Source organism: Chiloscyllium punctatum, chromosome 15 (assembly GCF_047496795.1).
Source record: "Chiloscyllium punctatum isolate Juve2018m chromosome 15, sChiPun1.3, whole genome shotgun sequence".
Classification (NCBI taxonomy): Eukaryota; Metazoa; Chordata; class Chondrichthyes; order Orectolobiformes; family Hemiscylliidae; genus Chiloscyllium; species Chiloscyllium punctatum.
This window is the reverse complement of record NC_092753.1, coordinates 26,562,530-26,578,761: the sequence shown is the minus strand read 5'-3', so window position 1 is coordinate 26,578,761 and position 16,232 is coordinate 26,562,530. Positions and strand designations below refer to the sequence as shown.

Genomic DNA, 16,232 nt, shown 5'->3' with positions numbered 1-16,232 from the left:
ATTGACAGGAAGTAGAAATTCTTCACCTTTACTCACCATTCAGGTCCCTCTTTAAACTCTTGAAGCCATATAGAGCACTGTCTCAACCTCACCTGGAAAGTTAGGTCCAGTTCTGGGTGCCAAGTTTTAGGAAGGAAGAGAAGAAATGTGAGATGGTGCAAGTAAGATCCACATAAATGATTCTAGGGATGAAGAACGTCAGATAGATTGGAGAAGTTGGGATTGTTCTCCCTGGAAAGAGATTTGATGGAATTATTCAAAATCATGATGGGACCTTGACATGGTAAATGGGACAAACTGTTTCTATTGGTAAAAGGATGTGAACGTAGGAGGTATGGTTAGTAAGCTGGAGATGACACCAAAATTAGTGGTGTAGTGGACAGTGAAGAAGGTTATCTCAGAGTACAACGGAACCTTGATCAGATGAGCCGATGTGCCGAGGAGTGGCTGGTGATAATTTAGATAAATGTGAGGCATTGCATTGCGGTAAGGCAAATCAGGGCAGGACTTATACACTTAATGGTAGGATCTTGGGTAGAATGCTGAACAAAGAGACCTTGTGATGCAGGTTCATAATTCCTTGAAGGTGGAGTGACAGGATCATGAAGAAAGCAATCAATACACTTGCTTTTATTGGTCAGAACATTGAGTGTAGGAGTTGGGATGTTATGTTGTGGCTGTACAGGACATTGGTTAAGCCATTTTTAGAATACTGCATTTAGTTCTGGTCTCCCTACTATAGGAAAGGCACTGTTAACCTTGAGAAGATGCGCAAACGATTTACAAGAAAGTTGCCAGGGTTGGAAGGTTTGAGCTACAGGGAGAAGCTGAATAGGCCGGGGCTGTTTTCCCTGGAGTATCAGAGGCTAAACGTTATAGAAATTTATAAAATCATGGGGGGCCTGGATAGCATGACGAGGCAAGGTCTTTTCCCTGGGGTGGGGGAATCCATAACTAAAGGGCTTAAGTGAGAAGGCAAAGATATATTTTCATGCAGAGGGCGGTGCGTGTATGGAATGAGCTACCAGAGGAGTTGGTGAAGGCTGGTACATTTACAATATTTAAAAGGCATCTGGGTGGGTATATGAATATGAAGGGTTTTGAGGGATCTGGGCAAAATGCTGGCAAGTGGGTCCAGATCAATTTAGGATATCTGGTCGGCATGGACAAGTTGGATTGAAAGTTCTGTTTCCATGCTGAACATCTCTATGACTCTGAGGACAGAAGTGGAAGGGGCTCAGATTTAAGGTATTGACAACAGAAGCGATGACACAGGATATGATTACAATCTGGAAAGTGCTGCCTGAGAGCATGTTACAGGCAGGTTCAATCAAGACTTCTGTAAGTGACTTGAGCTATTATCTGAAAAGGAAGATTGTGAGAGGTTACAAGGAAAAAGCAGCAGAGCGATGGCTGGGTAACTTCCTCCTGTAGAGGGCCAGCATAGACAGAGTAGAATGCCTACAGTGTGGAAACAGGCCATTTGGTCCAACAAGTCCCACACCCCCTCCTGAAGAGTATCCCACCCAGACCCATTCCCCTACCGTATTACTCTACATTTCCTATGACTAATGCACCTAACCGACACATCCCAGAACACAATGGACAATTTAACATGGTCACTCCACCTGGCCTGCAAGTCTTTGAATTTTGGGAGGAAACCCACGCAGATACTGAGAGAAATTGCAAACTCCACACAGGTAGTCATCTGAGGCTTTAATTGAACCCAGGTCCCTGGTGTTGTGAGGCAGCAGTGCTAACCACTGAGCCATCGTGCTGCCCTTCAACATGATGAGCCAAATGGTGTCCTTATGTTCTGTAATCATTCTGCAATTCTACAAGGATTGTGATGGTCTAAGGACTAGGCAACATAGATTTAAGAATTTGATCAAGATATGTAGGGAAGATGTGACCCAGAATCAAAGCCAACTTAGCAACAATCAGCACTGTTTTCTCCTGCGATTAGTTATGTTTAGGCATTCTTGCAGAGGTCCTGACAAGAGCTAAGTGTCTTTCTCAGCGATATGCAATTGATGGATTGATAAACCAATTAAGTGGTTATTTAATTCAGCTCCATTTTTATTTCCCTGTGTGTATGCACAGGCTGGGTCCCTGTGAAATTCAGTGTCTGGCAAAACACCGTAACACAAGCTTATTTCAAACCACATGCGATAATGAAATAGGCAACAAAATTTGGATGTTTAACATAGAGTCTTTAGATGTCAATGTGAGGGTAACTTTACATGTCTGCACCCTCAGTAACCGGACAAAAATGCCATTCAGGAGAGTTAGCCTGTCCACCATGCCAATTTCAGGCCAGCTACCTGTGAAATTAATGTGTAAAAGGTGTTGAAGGTTATTGGCTTTGACTGGTCAGGCTGATAGACAAACGTCCTGCATATCAGCAATATTGAAACACATATATGTTTTGTCCATCAAACTAACCGGTAAATTGGAAGCATTTTTCAAAGCTGCTGTTACAGACTGCAGGACAGATCTCCATAAACCGGATGTCAGTGTGCAGTTTGCATGTTCTCCCCAAGTCTGTGTGGGTTTCCTCTCACAGTCTTGGCCTTTTTCTTCATTTGGTTAGAAAACCATAATATTACAACACTTTATCATTCTCATCAACACTGTGAAAGAATGGTTAGAGTCCAAGAATCCCTACAGTGTAAAAGCAGGCCATTTGGCTTGTTGAAGTCTGCACTGACCCCTCCAACCCTACCTTATCTCCGTAACCCTGCAAATTCAATGGCTAATCCACCTAGCCTGCACATCCCAGGACACTCTGGGCATTTTAGCATGGCCAATCCCACCTAACCTGCACATCTTTGGACTGTGAGAGGAAACCCACACAGACTTGGGGAGAACATGCAAACTGCACACAGACTGTCATTTGAGGATAGTATCAAACCCAGGTCCCTCTTGCTGTGAGGCAGCAGTGCTAACCACTGAGTCACTGTGCCATCCTCCTTTCTTCTCCTCAAGCATCTTTTGACTAAAATAGTGCCTGTTTATAGTATGCATGCAATCTCGTGTCAGATAACACTGATGGTCATGTCTGAGGCCTGACAACATTACCCGGTGTTGGACCCGGGTGGACAAAGTTTTAAAAATCACACATCAGGTTATGGTGTTGCTAGTGCTTCCAAATAAACCTGTTGGATTTATAACCTGCTGTGTGATTTCTAGCTTTACCTAGTGTTGATGGCCGAGACATGAGGCTGTATGGCAGCAGATCAAATCATTTGGCATATTAAATATTGGCATATGGAGTCAAAACTGACCTTTAGATGTTACTATTGATGTCCAGGTAGTTCGCGAATGTTCCTCAGAGACACTTGGCCGCACAAAACCCATGATAGTCGACATATAACCCCAACAAAACACTAAATGAATGACTTAGTACCCTCAGGATAATTAAAAGTAACCACCATTTTAGCAGTTTCAGCCATTGCCAAGTCTGTTCAAAAGTAGGTCCATTTATTGCACCGTAACACAATCTTATTTCAAACCACATGCGATAATGAAATAGGCAACAAAATTTGGTTTCCAATTGTTTCCAATAGTTAAATTTTATATTGTAAATGCACGTGTGTGTGTGAGAGATAAAGAAGGCACTTTCTATAAGAGTATTTCAATCCATTTCCAGATGAATGGAACAAACGATGGAGAGTATTTATTCAATACTGGCAAAGGTGACTATATGAAATTCACGGAAGTAATGATGTGGAATGGGCAGGAGTAAGTAACTTCTCCTTACTACAACTGTCGGAGCTATGATCTTATCCTAATGCAGTATGAATAAAGTAAGCGTGAATTTTGTGTTGGTAAATCTAGTTTCTGATGGACTAACTGGAGGTTCTCGCTGCTATGTTGTCGCTAGGTATTGTCCAGCTATTGGCAAAATGCAAATGAGAACACCATCTTGTAGCCTTGTGGTTATTTGGTTTGATTTCAGGATCTGGGTCACTTACTGTTCATTCCTAATTACCCCAGGCGGTGAGCCACCCTTGAGTTCCACTTTGGAGCGTCCCACAGTGCTTGGAAAGTACTTTGTGCAAGGTACTTATAACTATAGTGACCATTGCAGCCAGCTTGGGCATGGCAAGATCCCATGAAGAGCATTGGACCAAATAGGCAGGTGATCCAATATAAAAATGGAATATAGCAGCATGTGCAAATCAGAAATAAAAGCAGAAAGCGCTGGAAATCCTACAGAGAGAGAAACAAAATCAATAGTGGGGGAGCGGGAGCAGGAATTGAATGGTCAGTTCATAGAATCCCTACACTGTGTAAATCTGGCTATTTGGCCCATCATTTTCACACCGACCCTTTAAAGAGCATCCCACCCAGCCCTACAACTCTGCTTTTCCCATCGCTGATCCACCTAACCTTTGGACTGTGAGAGGAAACTGGAGCACCTGGTAGAAAGCCACGCAGACACGGGGAGAATGTGCAAACTCCACGCAGACAACCGCCCAAAGCTGGAATTGAACCCGGGTCTCTGACACTGTAAGGCAGCAATGCTAACCGCTGAACCGCCACTTTGGAGGCATTTAGTTGGGCCAGAGGATAAGGAATGGATGCCCCACCATTTTGTCACCAAGATTTGAATTAAAATTTACTTGGGGACCTTATCCTGACTGAACTGGTCTTTAACCAGTGACAGTTGATGCAATTGTCACGTGGGGAATCTGGAAAGCAAACTCTGTTGCATTTTCCCAGGGGGGGCAGGAGGGGAGGGGGATTCATGTCTGGTTAGGCAACCACTTGGTCATGGCATCCGGGAAGAGACTGGGAGGGGAGATGTTGAGAGGTACCCTGGAAGCTGCTCTATATATTCATTTTGGGGCTTTTTCTGTCAAGTCAGTCCAGGTGGTGAATAATGGTCAGTGGTCCGGGATTGGTCAAAAATGGTCAGGGGGCTTAACAATGCAAAGTGCTGGGGAAAGCAGGGTGCTCAAAGTCTGGGGATGGGCCTCATTGTCCTGGACCGCTGGAGACATGGTGACCGGGAGAGAGGGCAATTGGAGATTATGATTAGATTCCCTATAGTATGGAGACAGACCCTTTCGGTCCGACAAGTCCACACCGACCCTCCGAAGAGCAACCCACCCCAGATCCATTCTCCTACACCTAACACTATGGGCAATTTAGCATGGCCAATTCACCTGACCTGCACATTTTTGGACTGTGGGAGGAAACCAGAGCACCCAGAGGAAACCCACGCAGACACTGGGAGTACGTGCAAACTCCACACAGACAGTTGCCCGAGGTGGGCATTGAACCCAGGTCCCTGGCGCTGAGGAAGCAGTGCTAACCATTGAGCCAACATTAGGCTGGGAGCTGATAGTGAAGAAGAGAGAACTGGGAACTCTGGAAAGGGGCACTCCAAGCAGGTCACGGCAATTCTGACTCGCACGCAGGGAGGAGTTAATTCCAGCAAGGGGATGGGAATTCCAGCAAGGTAATGGGAATTTCCGCAGTAATGTCCTCTGGAAGCAAAGTGACAACATTGACATAAAAGTTTCAGTGGAAATGGAGGGAGGCTGAAGGGTCAATGGGGGCATTGGGAAATGAAAGGGAAGGTGAGGGGGTATTCATGTATTACAGGTGCAGCCTGCAATTCACTCGCATTGAAATACGTAGCCTCAAAAGTTAGGTGTACAGTAACTATGTAGAGATGGTTGACATAGTGTGCAAAATGGGATATTCCCAGAAATACATCCAGGGAAGTTATTTGGGTGGAACTGAGAAATAAGAAAGGGATGATCACCTTATTGGGATTGTATTATAGACCCCCCAGTAGTCAGAGGGAAATTGAGAAACAAACTTGTAAGGAGATCTCAGTTATCTGTAAGAATAATAGGGTAGTTATGGTAGGGGATTTTAACTTTCCAAACATCGACTGGGACTGCCATAGTGTAAAAGGTTGAGATGGAGAGGAAGTTGTGAAGTGTGTACAAGACAATATTCTGATTCAGTATGTGGATGTACCTACTAGAGAAGGTGCAAAACGTGACCTACTATTGGGAAATAAAGCAGGGCAGGGGACTGAGGTGTCAGTGGGGGAGCACTTTGGGGCCAGCGACAATAATTCTATTCATTTTAAAATCGTGATGGAAAAGGATAGACCAGATCTAAAAGTTGAAGTTCTAAATTGGAGAAAGGCCAATTTTGACGGTATTAGGCAAGAACTTTCGAAAATCGATTGGAGGCAGATGTTCGCAGGTAAAGGTATGGCTGGAAAATGGGAAGCCTTCAGAAATGAGATAACAAGAATCTAGAGAAAGTATATTCCTGTTAGGGTGAAAGGGAAGGCTGGTAGGTGTAGGGAATGCTGGATGACTAAAGAAATTGAGGGTTTGGTTAAGAAAAAGAAGGAAGCGTATGTCAGGAATAGACAGGATAGATCGAGTGAATCCTTAGAAGAGTACAAAGCAGTAGGAGTATACTTAAGAGGGAAATCAGGAGGGCAAAACGGGGACATGAGATAGCTTTGGCAAATAGAGTTAAAGAGAATCCAAAGGGTTTTTACAAATATATTAAGGACAAAAGGGTTACTAGGGAGAGAATAGGACCCCTCAAAGATCAGCAAGGCGGCCTTTGTGTGGAGCCACAGAAAATGGGGGAAGATACTAAATGAATATTATGCAGCAGTATTTACTGTGGAAAAGGATACGGAAGATATAGACTGTAGGGAAATAGATGGTGACATCTTGCAAAATGTCAAGATTAGAGAGGAGAAAGTGCTGGATGTCTTGAAATGGTTAAAAGTGGATAAATCCCCAGGACCTGATCAGGTGTACCCAAGAACTCTGTGGGAAGGTAGAGAAGTGATTGCTGGGCCTCTTGCTGAGATATTTGTATCATCGATAGTCAAGGGTGAGGTGCCGGAAACTGGAGGTTGGCAAACATGGTGCTACTGTTTAAGAAGGGCAGTAAAGACAAGCCAGGGAACTATAGACTGGTGAGCCTGACCTTGGTGGTGGGTAAGTTGTTGGAGGGAATCCTGAGGACCTGCATGTATTTGGAAAGGCAAGGACTGATTCTGGATAGTCAACATGGCTTTGTGCGTGGGAAATCATGTCTCACAAACTTGATTGAGTTTTTTGAAGAAGTAACAAAGAAGATGTTACTTCTTCTTTACTGCTCTGCTCTGAGGGCAGAGCAGTAGATGTGATCTATATAGACTTCAGTAAGGCGTTTGACAAGGTTCCCCATGGGAGACTGATTAGCAAGGTTAGATCTCATGGAATACAAGGAGAACTAGCCATTTGGATACAGAACTGGCTCAAAGGTAGAAGACAGAGGGTGGTGGTGGAGGGTTGTTTTTCAGACTGGAGACCTGTGACCAGTGGAGTGTCACAAGGATCGGTGCTGGGCCCTCGATTTTTTTGTCATTTACATAAATGATTTGGATGTGAGCATAAGAGGTACAGTTAGTAAGTTTGGAGATGACACCAAAATTGGAGGTGTAGTGGATAGCGAAGAGGGTTACCTCAGATTACAACAGGATCTGCTCCAGATGGGCCAATGGGCTGAGAAGTGGCAGATGGAATTTAATTCCGATAAATGCGAGGTGCTGCATTTTGGGAAAGCAAATCTTAGCAGGACTTATACACTTAATGGTCCTAGGGACTGTTGCTGGACAAAGACACATTGGAGTGCAGGTTCATAGCTCCTTGAAAGTGGAGTCGCAGGTAGATAGGATAGTGAAGGCAGCATTTGGTATGCTTTCCTTTATTGGTCAGAGTATTGAGTACAGGAGTTGGGAGGTCATGTTGCGGCTGTACAGGACATTGGTTCGGCCGCTATTGGAATATTGTGTGCAATTCTGGTCTCCTTCATATCGGAGAGATGTTGTGAAACTTAAAAGGGTTGAGAAAAGATTTACAAGAATGTTGCCAGGGTTGGAGGATCTGAGCTACAGGGAGAGGCTGAACAGGCTGGGGCTGTTTTCCCTGGAGCATCGGAGGATGAGGGGTGACCTTATAGAGGTTTACAAAATTATGAACAGCATGGATAGGATAAAATAGACAGTCTTTTCCCTGGGGTCGGGGAGTCCAGAACTAGAGGGCATAGGTTTAGGCTGAGAGGGGAAAGATATAAAAGAGACCTCAGGGACAACTTTTTCACGCAGCGGGTGGTACGTGTATGGAATGAGCTGCCAGAGGAAGTGATGGAGGCTGGTACAATTGCAACATTTAAAAGGCATTTGGATGGGTACATGAATAGGAAGGGTTTGGAGGGATATGGACCGGGTGCTGGCAGGTGGGACTAGATTGGGTTGGGATATCTGCTCAGCATGGATGGGTTGGACCGAAGGTTCTGTTTCTATGCTGTACATCTCTATGACTCTATGACTCTAAGTGGGTTAGCTACTGTCCTTTTCACAAAAGGCAGAGTAAAACATTTGGAACTTGAGGCCCTGCTAGGGACATTTGCAGCAATTGTGCCTCTGCTGATTTATTAATCCTGGATTCAGTTTGCATTTCAGCGGCAGATCCATCATTATCCAAGGATGCCCATTAAGGATTAAGGCATTAAGTGATTATAGTGGGGACTAATTGCCTCCTTGCCCCCTCAGCTCAGCAAATGTAATCAGGTAATGTTTCAGAATGCATGTAGGTTGACCCGAAATGTTTGAGAATCCAGCGTTGACCATGCAAGGGGGAGCAGTTTATGCAGCTTCTCTCTGTACACCACTACACTGTGAGGCAGAGTGGCCGTGTGAACTGCTGGTTACCTTGATTGCAATGTGCTCCTTTGAAAAGCCGATACATAGAATGAACATTCACTGCAAAAACGGTGTGTGGTATCATGACTGAGTCACTCATAGGCTGGGTGTAAGTGTAGGATAGTGTGGGTGGGCCACCCCCAGCTGCTTGGAGCCTCAGTTTTGTCCACATTTACAGGCAACACCTCGGCTCCAGTCCTCAACGCGCTGGTTCAGTGTCTGAGGCTGTCATCAGTCAAGGAGTTGGCTGTTTGAGAGATTAGATTAGATTCTCTACAGTGTGGAAACAGGCCCTTCAGCCCAACAAGTCCACACCGACTCTTGGAAGAGTAACCCACCCTGACCCATTTCCCCCACCCTATATTTACCCCTGACTAATGCACCTAACACTATGGGAAATTTAGTATGGTCAATTCACCTGACCTGCACGTCTTTGGATTGTGGGAGAAAACTGGAGCACCCAGAGGAAACCCACGCAGACAGGGGGAGAATATGCAAACTCCACACAGTCTCCCGAGGCAGGATTTGAACCTGGGACCTGGCCTGTGAGACAGCAATGCTAACCACTGAGCCACCATGCTGAGCAGTGGTGGACCACAATGACTCCTTTCATCCTTGAGATGTTTTGAAGAGGGAGGTCATCTCTCACATGATTGAGACTTCACCATGTACAGCTCTGTGCTGCACATTTTAACAGTGAGCATGTATTTACAAAATTAAAAGGCTACCATGATTTTTTTTCCATTTGGACTCTCACTGAGTTATTTTCTTCCTTTTCCCTCCCACTATGTCAAAGTGCAGCTGGGCTGGAGGAAGCCCACTCTCCAGGTAGTCCTGGTGGTGGACCTCTGAAGGAATTTAGGTGGTCATGTCCGCTGCCAGTCTCTTGCCCCGGGCAGGCTTAACCACCTGACCTTGATCTTCCACCAGCTATGGAACTATGGGTGAGCTGGAAGGACAGAGAGTGTAGAGTGTCCTGAGAGGAGCTTGCTGAGGCTCCTGAGTGTAGCTCCTCCAGTCTGTGGATGCCTACCGACTCTATCTTCATCTCCCTGAGCACGTGAACTGAAGCCCTTGGTTCCCATCTTGCTTCCCCCTTCAATCTGAGCAGCAGTAGCCACAGTGATAGGGAGTGCAGCTCCATAAGTATATCCAGCAGGCATTGTGTGTGCTGGAGCCTGGTAATAGCAACCCTGTCCATAGAGATAGCCAGACAGAGCCAGTGAAAATCTTTAGGAACATTATTCTTTTCTCTCTTCACCACTGAATAATTCCACAGTTAAGTTTATCTCCCAAGGAATCTTTGGAACTCTCTTCTTGAAAAGGTGGTGGACGCAGAGTGTTTTCATTTTTTTAATGGAGATATAGATAAATTCTTGATAAACAAAGGAGACAAAATGTTATCAGGGTTATGTTGGAATGTGGAGCGTTGAAGGCAGAACATACTCAAAGGACCAAGTGGCCTTCTCCTGCTGTTATTTCATATGTTTGTATAAAAGAGAACAAAATCAGGACAGATGGAGCCAAAGTGATTAGATCAGATTCCCTACAGTGTGGAAACAGGCCATTTGGCCTAACAAGTCCACACTGACCCTCCAAAGAACAACTCACCCAGCCCCATATTTACCCGTGACTAAGGCACCTCACACTATGGGCAATTTAGCATGGCCAATTCACCTGACCTGCACATTTTTGGACTGTGGGAGGAAACTGGAGCACCCGGAGGAAGCCCACGCAGACGCCGGGAGAATATGCAAACTCCACACAGACAGTCACCCGAGAGGGGACTTTGGTTCCTGGCGCTGAACCACTGAACCACTGTGCTGCCCTGAAGAGTAGTTAGGAAGAAACTGTTTCCATGATAGGAAGATTGGGAACCAGTCAACACTGATAAAAGATGATATGCAAAAGTACCAAAGGTGAGGTGAGAAAGCATTCTTTTTTTTATTCGAGAGAGTGTAGTTAGAATGTGTTGCTTGACAGTGTGGTGATCGCAGAGTTAACTGTGGGTTCCAGTTCAACTGTGCTCTTGTAGAGAGCAAGTACAGGCGCCATGGGACAAAGGACCTCCTTCTGTACTGTAAAGATTCCATGTATCCATGATGACAAAGAAACGGTGCACAACCTTTTGCCAAATGTTCACCAAAATTGCAAAGCAAGATTCATTGAAGTGTTACAGTTGTGGATCCATCTTATCAGTAGCATATGTCCAAATTATTTCCCAGAAGTCAAATATTTTTCGAAAGATGGATAGCGTTGGGACTGCTTCCTGCCTCAGCAAATTCTGTTTGAGGGTAAAGTGCGTTGCTAGAATTATGTTAGAGAACACTATACCTGGGTAAGCTTCATGTTGACATTTGCTGTATCAGACCACTGTTGCAGAGAGAATTAACCAAGGCAAAGGCTCAATGATTAACAGAAAGTTGATCATTATCTTTTGGACAGGTCTCTGAATTTGTGGGCATCAAATGCATGCAACATGATAAATGGAACTGATGGAGCCAGTTTCCACCCTTTGATCGAAAGGGACGAGAAGCTTTACATTTTTGCATCTGATATTTGCAGGTAATTGCATAGACGACTTATGTGTAACTGCGGGAGGGAGCAGAGTCGGAGCCACAATTATTGATAATATAAATGACTTCGTGAATGTACTGTCACCAGGTTTGCAGATGACACAAAAGCAGATGAAGGGTAAGTGGTTCAGTTGGCAAAAATAGTTCTACAGGCTAAGCCAGTGGGCAAACACTTGGCAAATGGAAGATAATGTGGGAAAGGGTGAGGTTATGCACTTTGACAGGAAGAATAGTGGGCATGAATATTATTGAAGTGAAGAAAGACTGAATGTACCAGATGGATTTTACTATTCCTCATGCATAAATGACAAAAAGCTAGCATACAAGTTCAACGGGTAATAGGGAAGGTAAATGGAATGTTGACCTTTGTTTCCGAGGAAATGTAAAACAAAAATAGGAAGGTTTTGCTAAAACTACACAAGGCAGTAGTTTGGCCACAGTTGGAGTACTGGGACAGGGGTTGGTCTCCTTATCGAAGGAATTGAAGACAGTCCAGAGAAGGTTCATCAGGTTGTTCCAGGGTATGGAGGGACTGGCTTATGAGCAGGGTGGGCCTGTACTCATTGGAATTTAGCAAAATGAAATATGCAAAATTCTTCAGGGACTTGACAGGGGAGATGTTTATCCAAGTGGGAAAGTCTAGGACCACAGGGCATTATCTCAGAATAAGGGGTCACCTATTTAAGACAGAGGCGAGGAGGAATTTCTTCTTTCAGAGGGTAGTATCACAGAGGGATGTTGAGGCTGGGTTGTTAATTATGTTCAAGGTTGAGATCAACTGATTATTTAATCGGTAAAGGAATCAAGTGTTATGGAATTGAGGGTTATTAGGTCAGCCGTGATCTCATTGAATGGTGGTGCAGACATGATGGGCTGAGTGGCCTACTTCTGTTTCTGTGGTAACAGTGTGAAAGCTCTGAGGAACTAAAAGGACATTGAGCTAAACAAATTCCAGGTATATATGTATGTGTATATGTGTAGAGAGAGAAAGAGGGGTTGTATGTGTAAGGAGAGAATGAATAGACTGAGACCATTTCCCTGGAAGAAAGAAGGCTGTGAGATGACCCTTTTTCTCCCTCGGGATGGCTGTAAAGGCTGGATTTAATAGGGAAGACGAAGATCAAATGTTGCCAAGCATGGAGGTACCCAAAACTAGTGGTCATAACCAGCAGGTAGTCACTAACAAATCTAGCCAGAAATTCAGGTGAGATTTCCTTTTCCCCAAGAGAAGGTGAGGCTCACGCCCAGAGGGGTGGCTGGACTGAAGGGTGTCCTTATATTTAAGGAGTAGCTGTCAAATAGTTGAAGGAGCAAATGGTAAAAAGTGTTGATCAATGAGGTGAAGAGGATGGTGAGAATGTTAACACAAACATTGGCAAGGACATGTTGGTCAGAATGGACTGCCTCTGTACTGCAAATATTATTTAAGCACTGCATTATCATGGCAGCAGGGCATTGCAGAGTGCATTTTATTTTCTTGTCCCTCAGTTGTTTTGACGGCCGGATCGTGGCTGTCTTTGACAGTCTGTGTACCTAGTCACTGTTCCTGGCTGTTGTGGTGTCCAGTGTCCATCCTCCATAACAGTCACAGCTCCTTGGTCTTCTATTCCAGAAATATGTGGGACACAACCACAGCCAATCTTTATCCGCGTGGACATTGATTTACAGAATTGCACGCTTAGACCTAAGAACTCCATAGGTGAAAGTCAGGACAGTGGATGCTGGAGATCAGAGTCAAGATTAAAGTGATGCTGGAAAAGCACAGCAGGTCAGGCAGCATCTGAGGAGCAGGAGAATTGACATTTTGGGCAAAATTTGATTCTTGATGAAGGGCTTTTGCCTGAAACATTGATCTTCATGCTCCTCGGATGCTGCCTGACCTGCTGTGCTTTCCCAGCACCACTCTGATCTCGAGTAAGGCCTCCATAGCCAGAGTTCCAGTCTGCTTCAGTTCAGAAATAATTAGCCTGTTCTTACACCTTATGAAACCTCTCTGTGTGCATCACATCCTCAGGTGGGTCTTGAAGCCAAACTATATGGCAGGTTCATGTCCACTGTGCCACAACACCCCTTCTGTGTCTGCTCATAGAAGCTCAAGTGAGTCCCCAGTAAATGCCCATCACCCATATATGTTTAAGGTCAGTTGGTGTATAGTTAAAACATTGTCTTGCTTCTATTTAAATAAAAATTAGGGTTGATATGCATTATCAAACTTTCAAAGCAAGTTAAGTCCAATAATGTTTTCACCACGGATGTGGCAGTGCATCCTGGAGACAGTACACATTGCTGCTACTGGTGTCAGGGGTGGAGGGAGTGGACTTTTGTGGACGTGGGACCAATCAAATTGGCTGCTTTGTCCTGGGTGGTGTCAAGCTGCTTGAGTGTTGTTGGAGCTGCACTCATCCATGCAAGTGGGGACTACTACATCACACTCCTGACATTCCCTGCAGATGGTGGACAGGCTTTTGGGGATTTGGGAGGTGAGCTACTCGTTGCAGGATTGCTAGCCTTTGACCTGCTTTTGTAACCATAGCATTTATATGGCAGTAAAATTCAATAATTTTAGGGCATGAATTCTCCCAAGTCCTAACCTCCAACCCCCCACACACCAGGCCATGTTATCACACAGTTTGCCGTTACACACTTTAACACACCACCATATTCCCTGGCCAACATCTCTGTCACAGGCTCGCTGTGGTGTTCCAGCAAAGCTCAGCACAAGCTGGTAGAACAGCACCTCATTTTCGCTTGGGGTCCCTGCAACCAACTCTGGACCCAGTATCGAGTTCAATAATTTTACGGCCTGAACTCTCCCATGTTCTCGTCCCCAACCCTAGACATACACACCAGGCCTTGTTATCACAAAGTCTGCCATTACACACTACCTATTATTAGCCACTAACAGTCTCCATTAACAGTTAATCAACCTGCCAGCCAGATCTTTATCGACTCCTTTGTCTGTCTAACTGCTCTGTCTGGGGGGGGAAAGTGAGGACTGCAGATGCTGGAGATCAGAGCTGAAAATGTGTTGCTGGAAAAGTGCAGCAGGTCAGGCAGCATCCAAGGAGCAGGAGAATCTACGTTTCGGGCATGAGCCCTTCTTCAGGAAACCTGAAGGGCTCATGCCCAAAACGTTGATTCTCCTGTTCCTTGGATGCTGCCTGACCTGCTGCGCTTTTCCAACAATACATTTTCAGCTCTAACTGTTCTGTCTCTTTTGGACTCTATCCCCACCTATCACCTATTGCTTAGCCCTTTCCCCCCCACCTCTATGTCTGCATATAAACTGACATTTTCCCAGCTACCATCAGTCCTGAGGAAGGGTCACTGGACCCGAAACATTGACTCTGAGTTCTCTTTAGATGCTGCCAAACCTGCTGAGCTTTTCCAGCAACTTCTGTATTTGATTAGATTAGGTTAGATTCCCTACACTGTGGAAACAGGCCCTTTGGCCCAACAAGTCCACAACAACCCTCTGAAGAGCAACCCACCCAGACCCATTCCCTACCCTATATTTACCCCTGACTAACACACCTAACACTACAGGCAATTTAGCATGGCCAATTCACCTGACCTTCACATCTTTGGACTGTGGGCGGAAGCCGGAGCACCCGGTGGAAACCCACAGACATGGGGAGAATGTGCAAACTCCACACAGACAGTCGCCCGAGGCTTCTGATTTACAGTATTCATAGTTCTTTCAGTTTTTATTTATATGGCAAGTCCAGTTCAGTTTCTGGTCAATGGTAATTGTGGATAGTGAAGGCTTTAATAATCGTAACACCATTAATTGTCAAGAGATGATGGTTAGATTCTCCCTTGGTGGTTGTTGACTAGCACTTGTGTAGCGTGAATCTGGTACACCCACCTTACCCCAGTTCCAACCTGCCAGCTCAGCACCATCCTCATGATCTGTCCTACCTGCCAATCTTCCTTCCCACCTATCCGTTCCACCCTCCTCTCCGACCAATCACCTTCATTCCCACCTCCATCCACCTATTGCACTCTTCTCCCCAGCTCCAACCCCCTCCCATTTATCTCTCCACCCTGGAGGCTCCCAGCCTCATTCCTAATGAAGGGCTTTTGCCCGAAATGTCGATTTTCCTGCTCCTTGGATGCTGCCTGACCTGCTGTGCTTTTCCAGCACCACTCTGATTTTCAGCATCTGCAGTCCTCACTTTTGCCTGCACTCTTTAGGTGCTATGTAGCTGTGGAATAATACTGGAGGTGGAAGGGAATGAAGAGGGTGAAACGGAAGGAGTATGAGAGCTCAAAGCAGATAGAATGGAGCCAAAGTAGAGAGGACCGGGATGTACATAAGGGGACAGTGGATGGAGAGGAGCTGGAGTTGTGGAAAGAAGGGAAAGTGTGTGTGTGGTGTAAGTGAAAAATAATAACTTCAAGCAAGAGATGACTTTCAATTCTTGCTGCTTCACACAGGTCTTTCTATCTGATGTTTGAAAAGGAGGTCGAAGTAGAAGGCATTGGTGCCTATCGATTTATTCTGCCAAAAGAGGCTTTCGCAAGTGACCATCCCAGTAACAAAGAGTGTTGTCCAGGAGGGAACTGTCCATTGTCAGGAGTCCTGAATATCAGCACCTGCAGACAAGGTGGGCCATTGACAATCTCTTACTCTGCCGGGGTCACAGGGCAATGTAGAGCTGGCACTGTTCAGTCAGCTTCCTACACATCTGAAACCAGAATCACTTTGCAGTCCCACAAGTGGGTCATTGTACCCTTAGCGTTGGCAGAGATGTCTACAGAAATAGGCCATTCAGCCCAAAGCAGGCAACTCGGATATGCTGTCTTCCAGGTCAGATGTTCAATCGAGGCATTATCTTGCTCTCTTAGGTGAATGCAAAAGACCCAATGGCCTTATGGGAGACTAGAGCGAGGTATCCAAGTTCTTGACC

The 16,232-nt window shown here is 45.2% G+C and overlaps 1 protein-coding gene across 2 annotated transcripts in view; it reads left to right on the top strand.

Moving 5' to 3' along the window:
• LOC140486141 (lysosome membrane protein 2-like) overlaps positions 1–16,232 on the top strand; it is a 61,703-nt gene that overhangs the window by 22,561 nt on the left and 22,910 nt on the right. For both annotated transcript variants that reach the window (XM_072584814.1, XM_072584816.1), the window contains exons 5-7: positions 3,653–3,744; positions 11,189–11,308; positions 15,760–15,929. In XM_072584814.1, the coding sequence (XP_072440915.1) occupies positions 3,653–3,744; positions 11,189–11,308; positions 15,760–15,929 (382 nt within the window). The remainder of the gene's footprint in view (positions 1–3,652; positions 3,745–11,188; positions 11,309–15,759; positions 15,930–16,232) is intronic.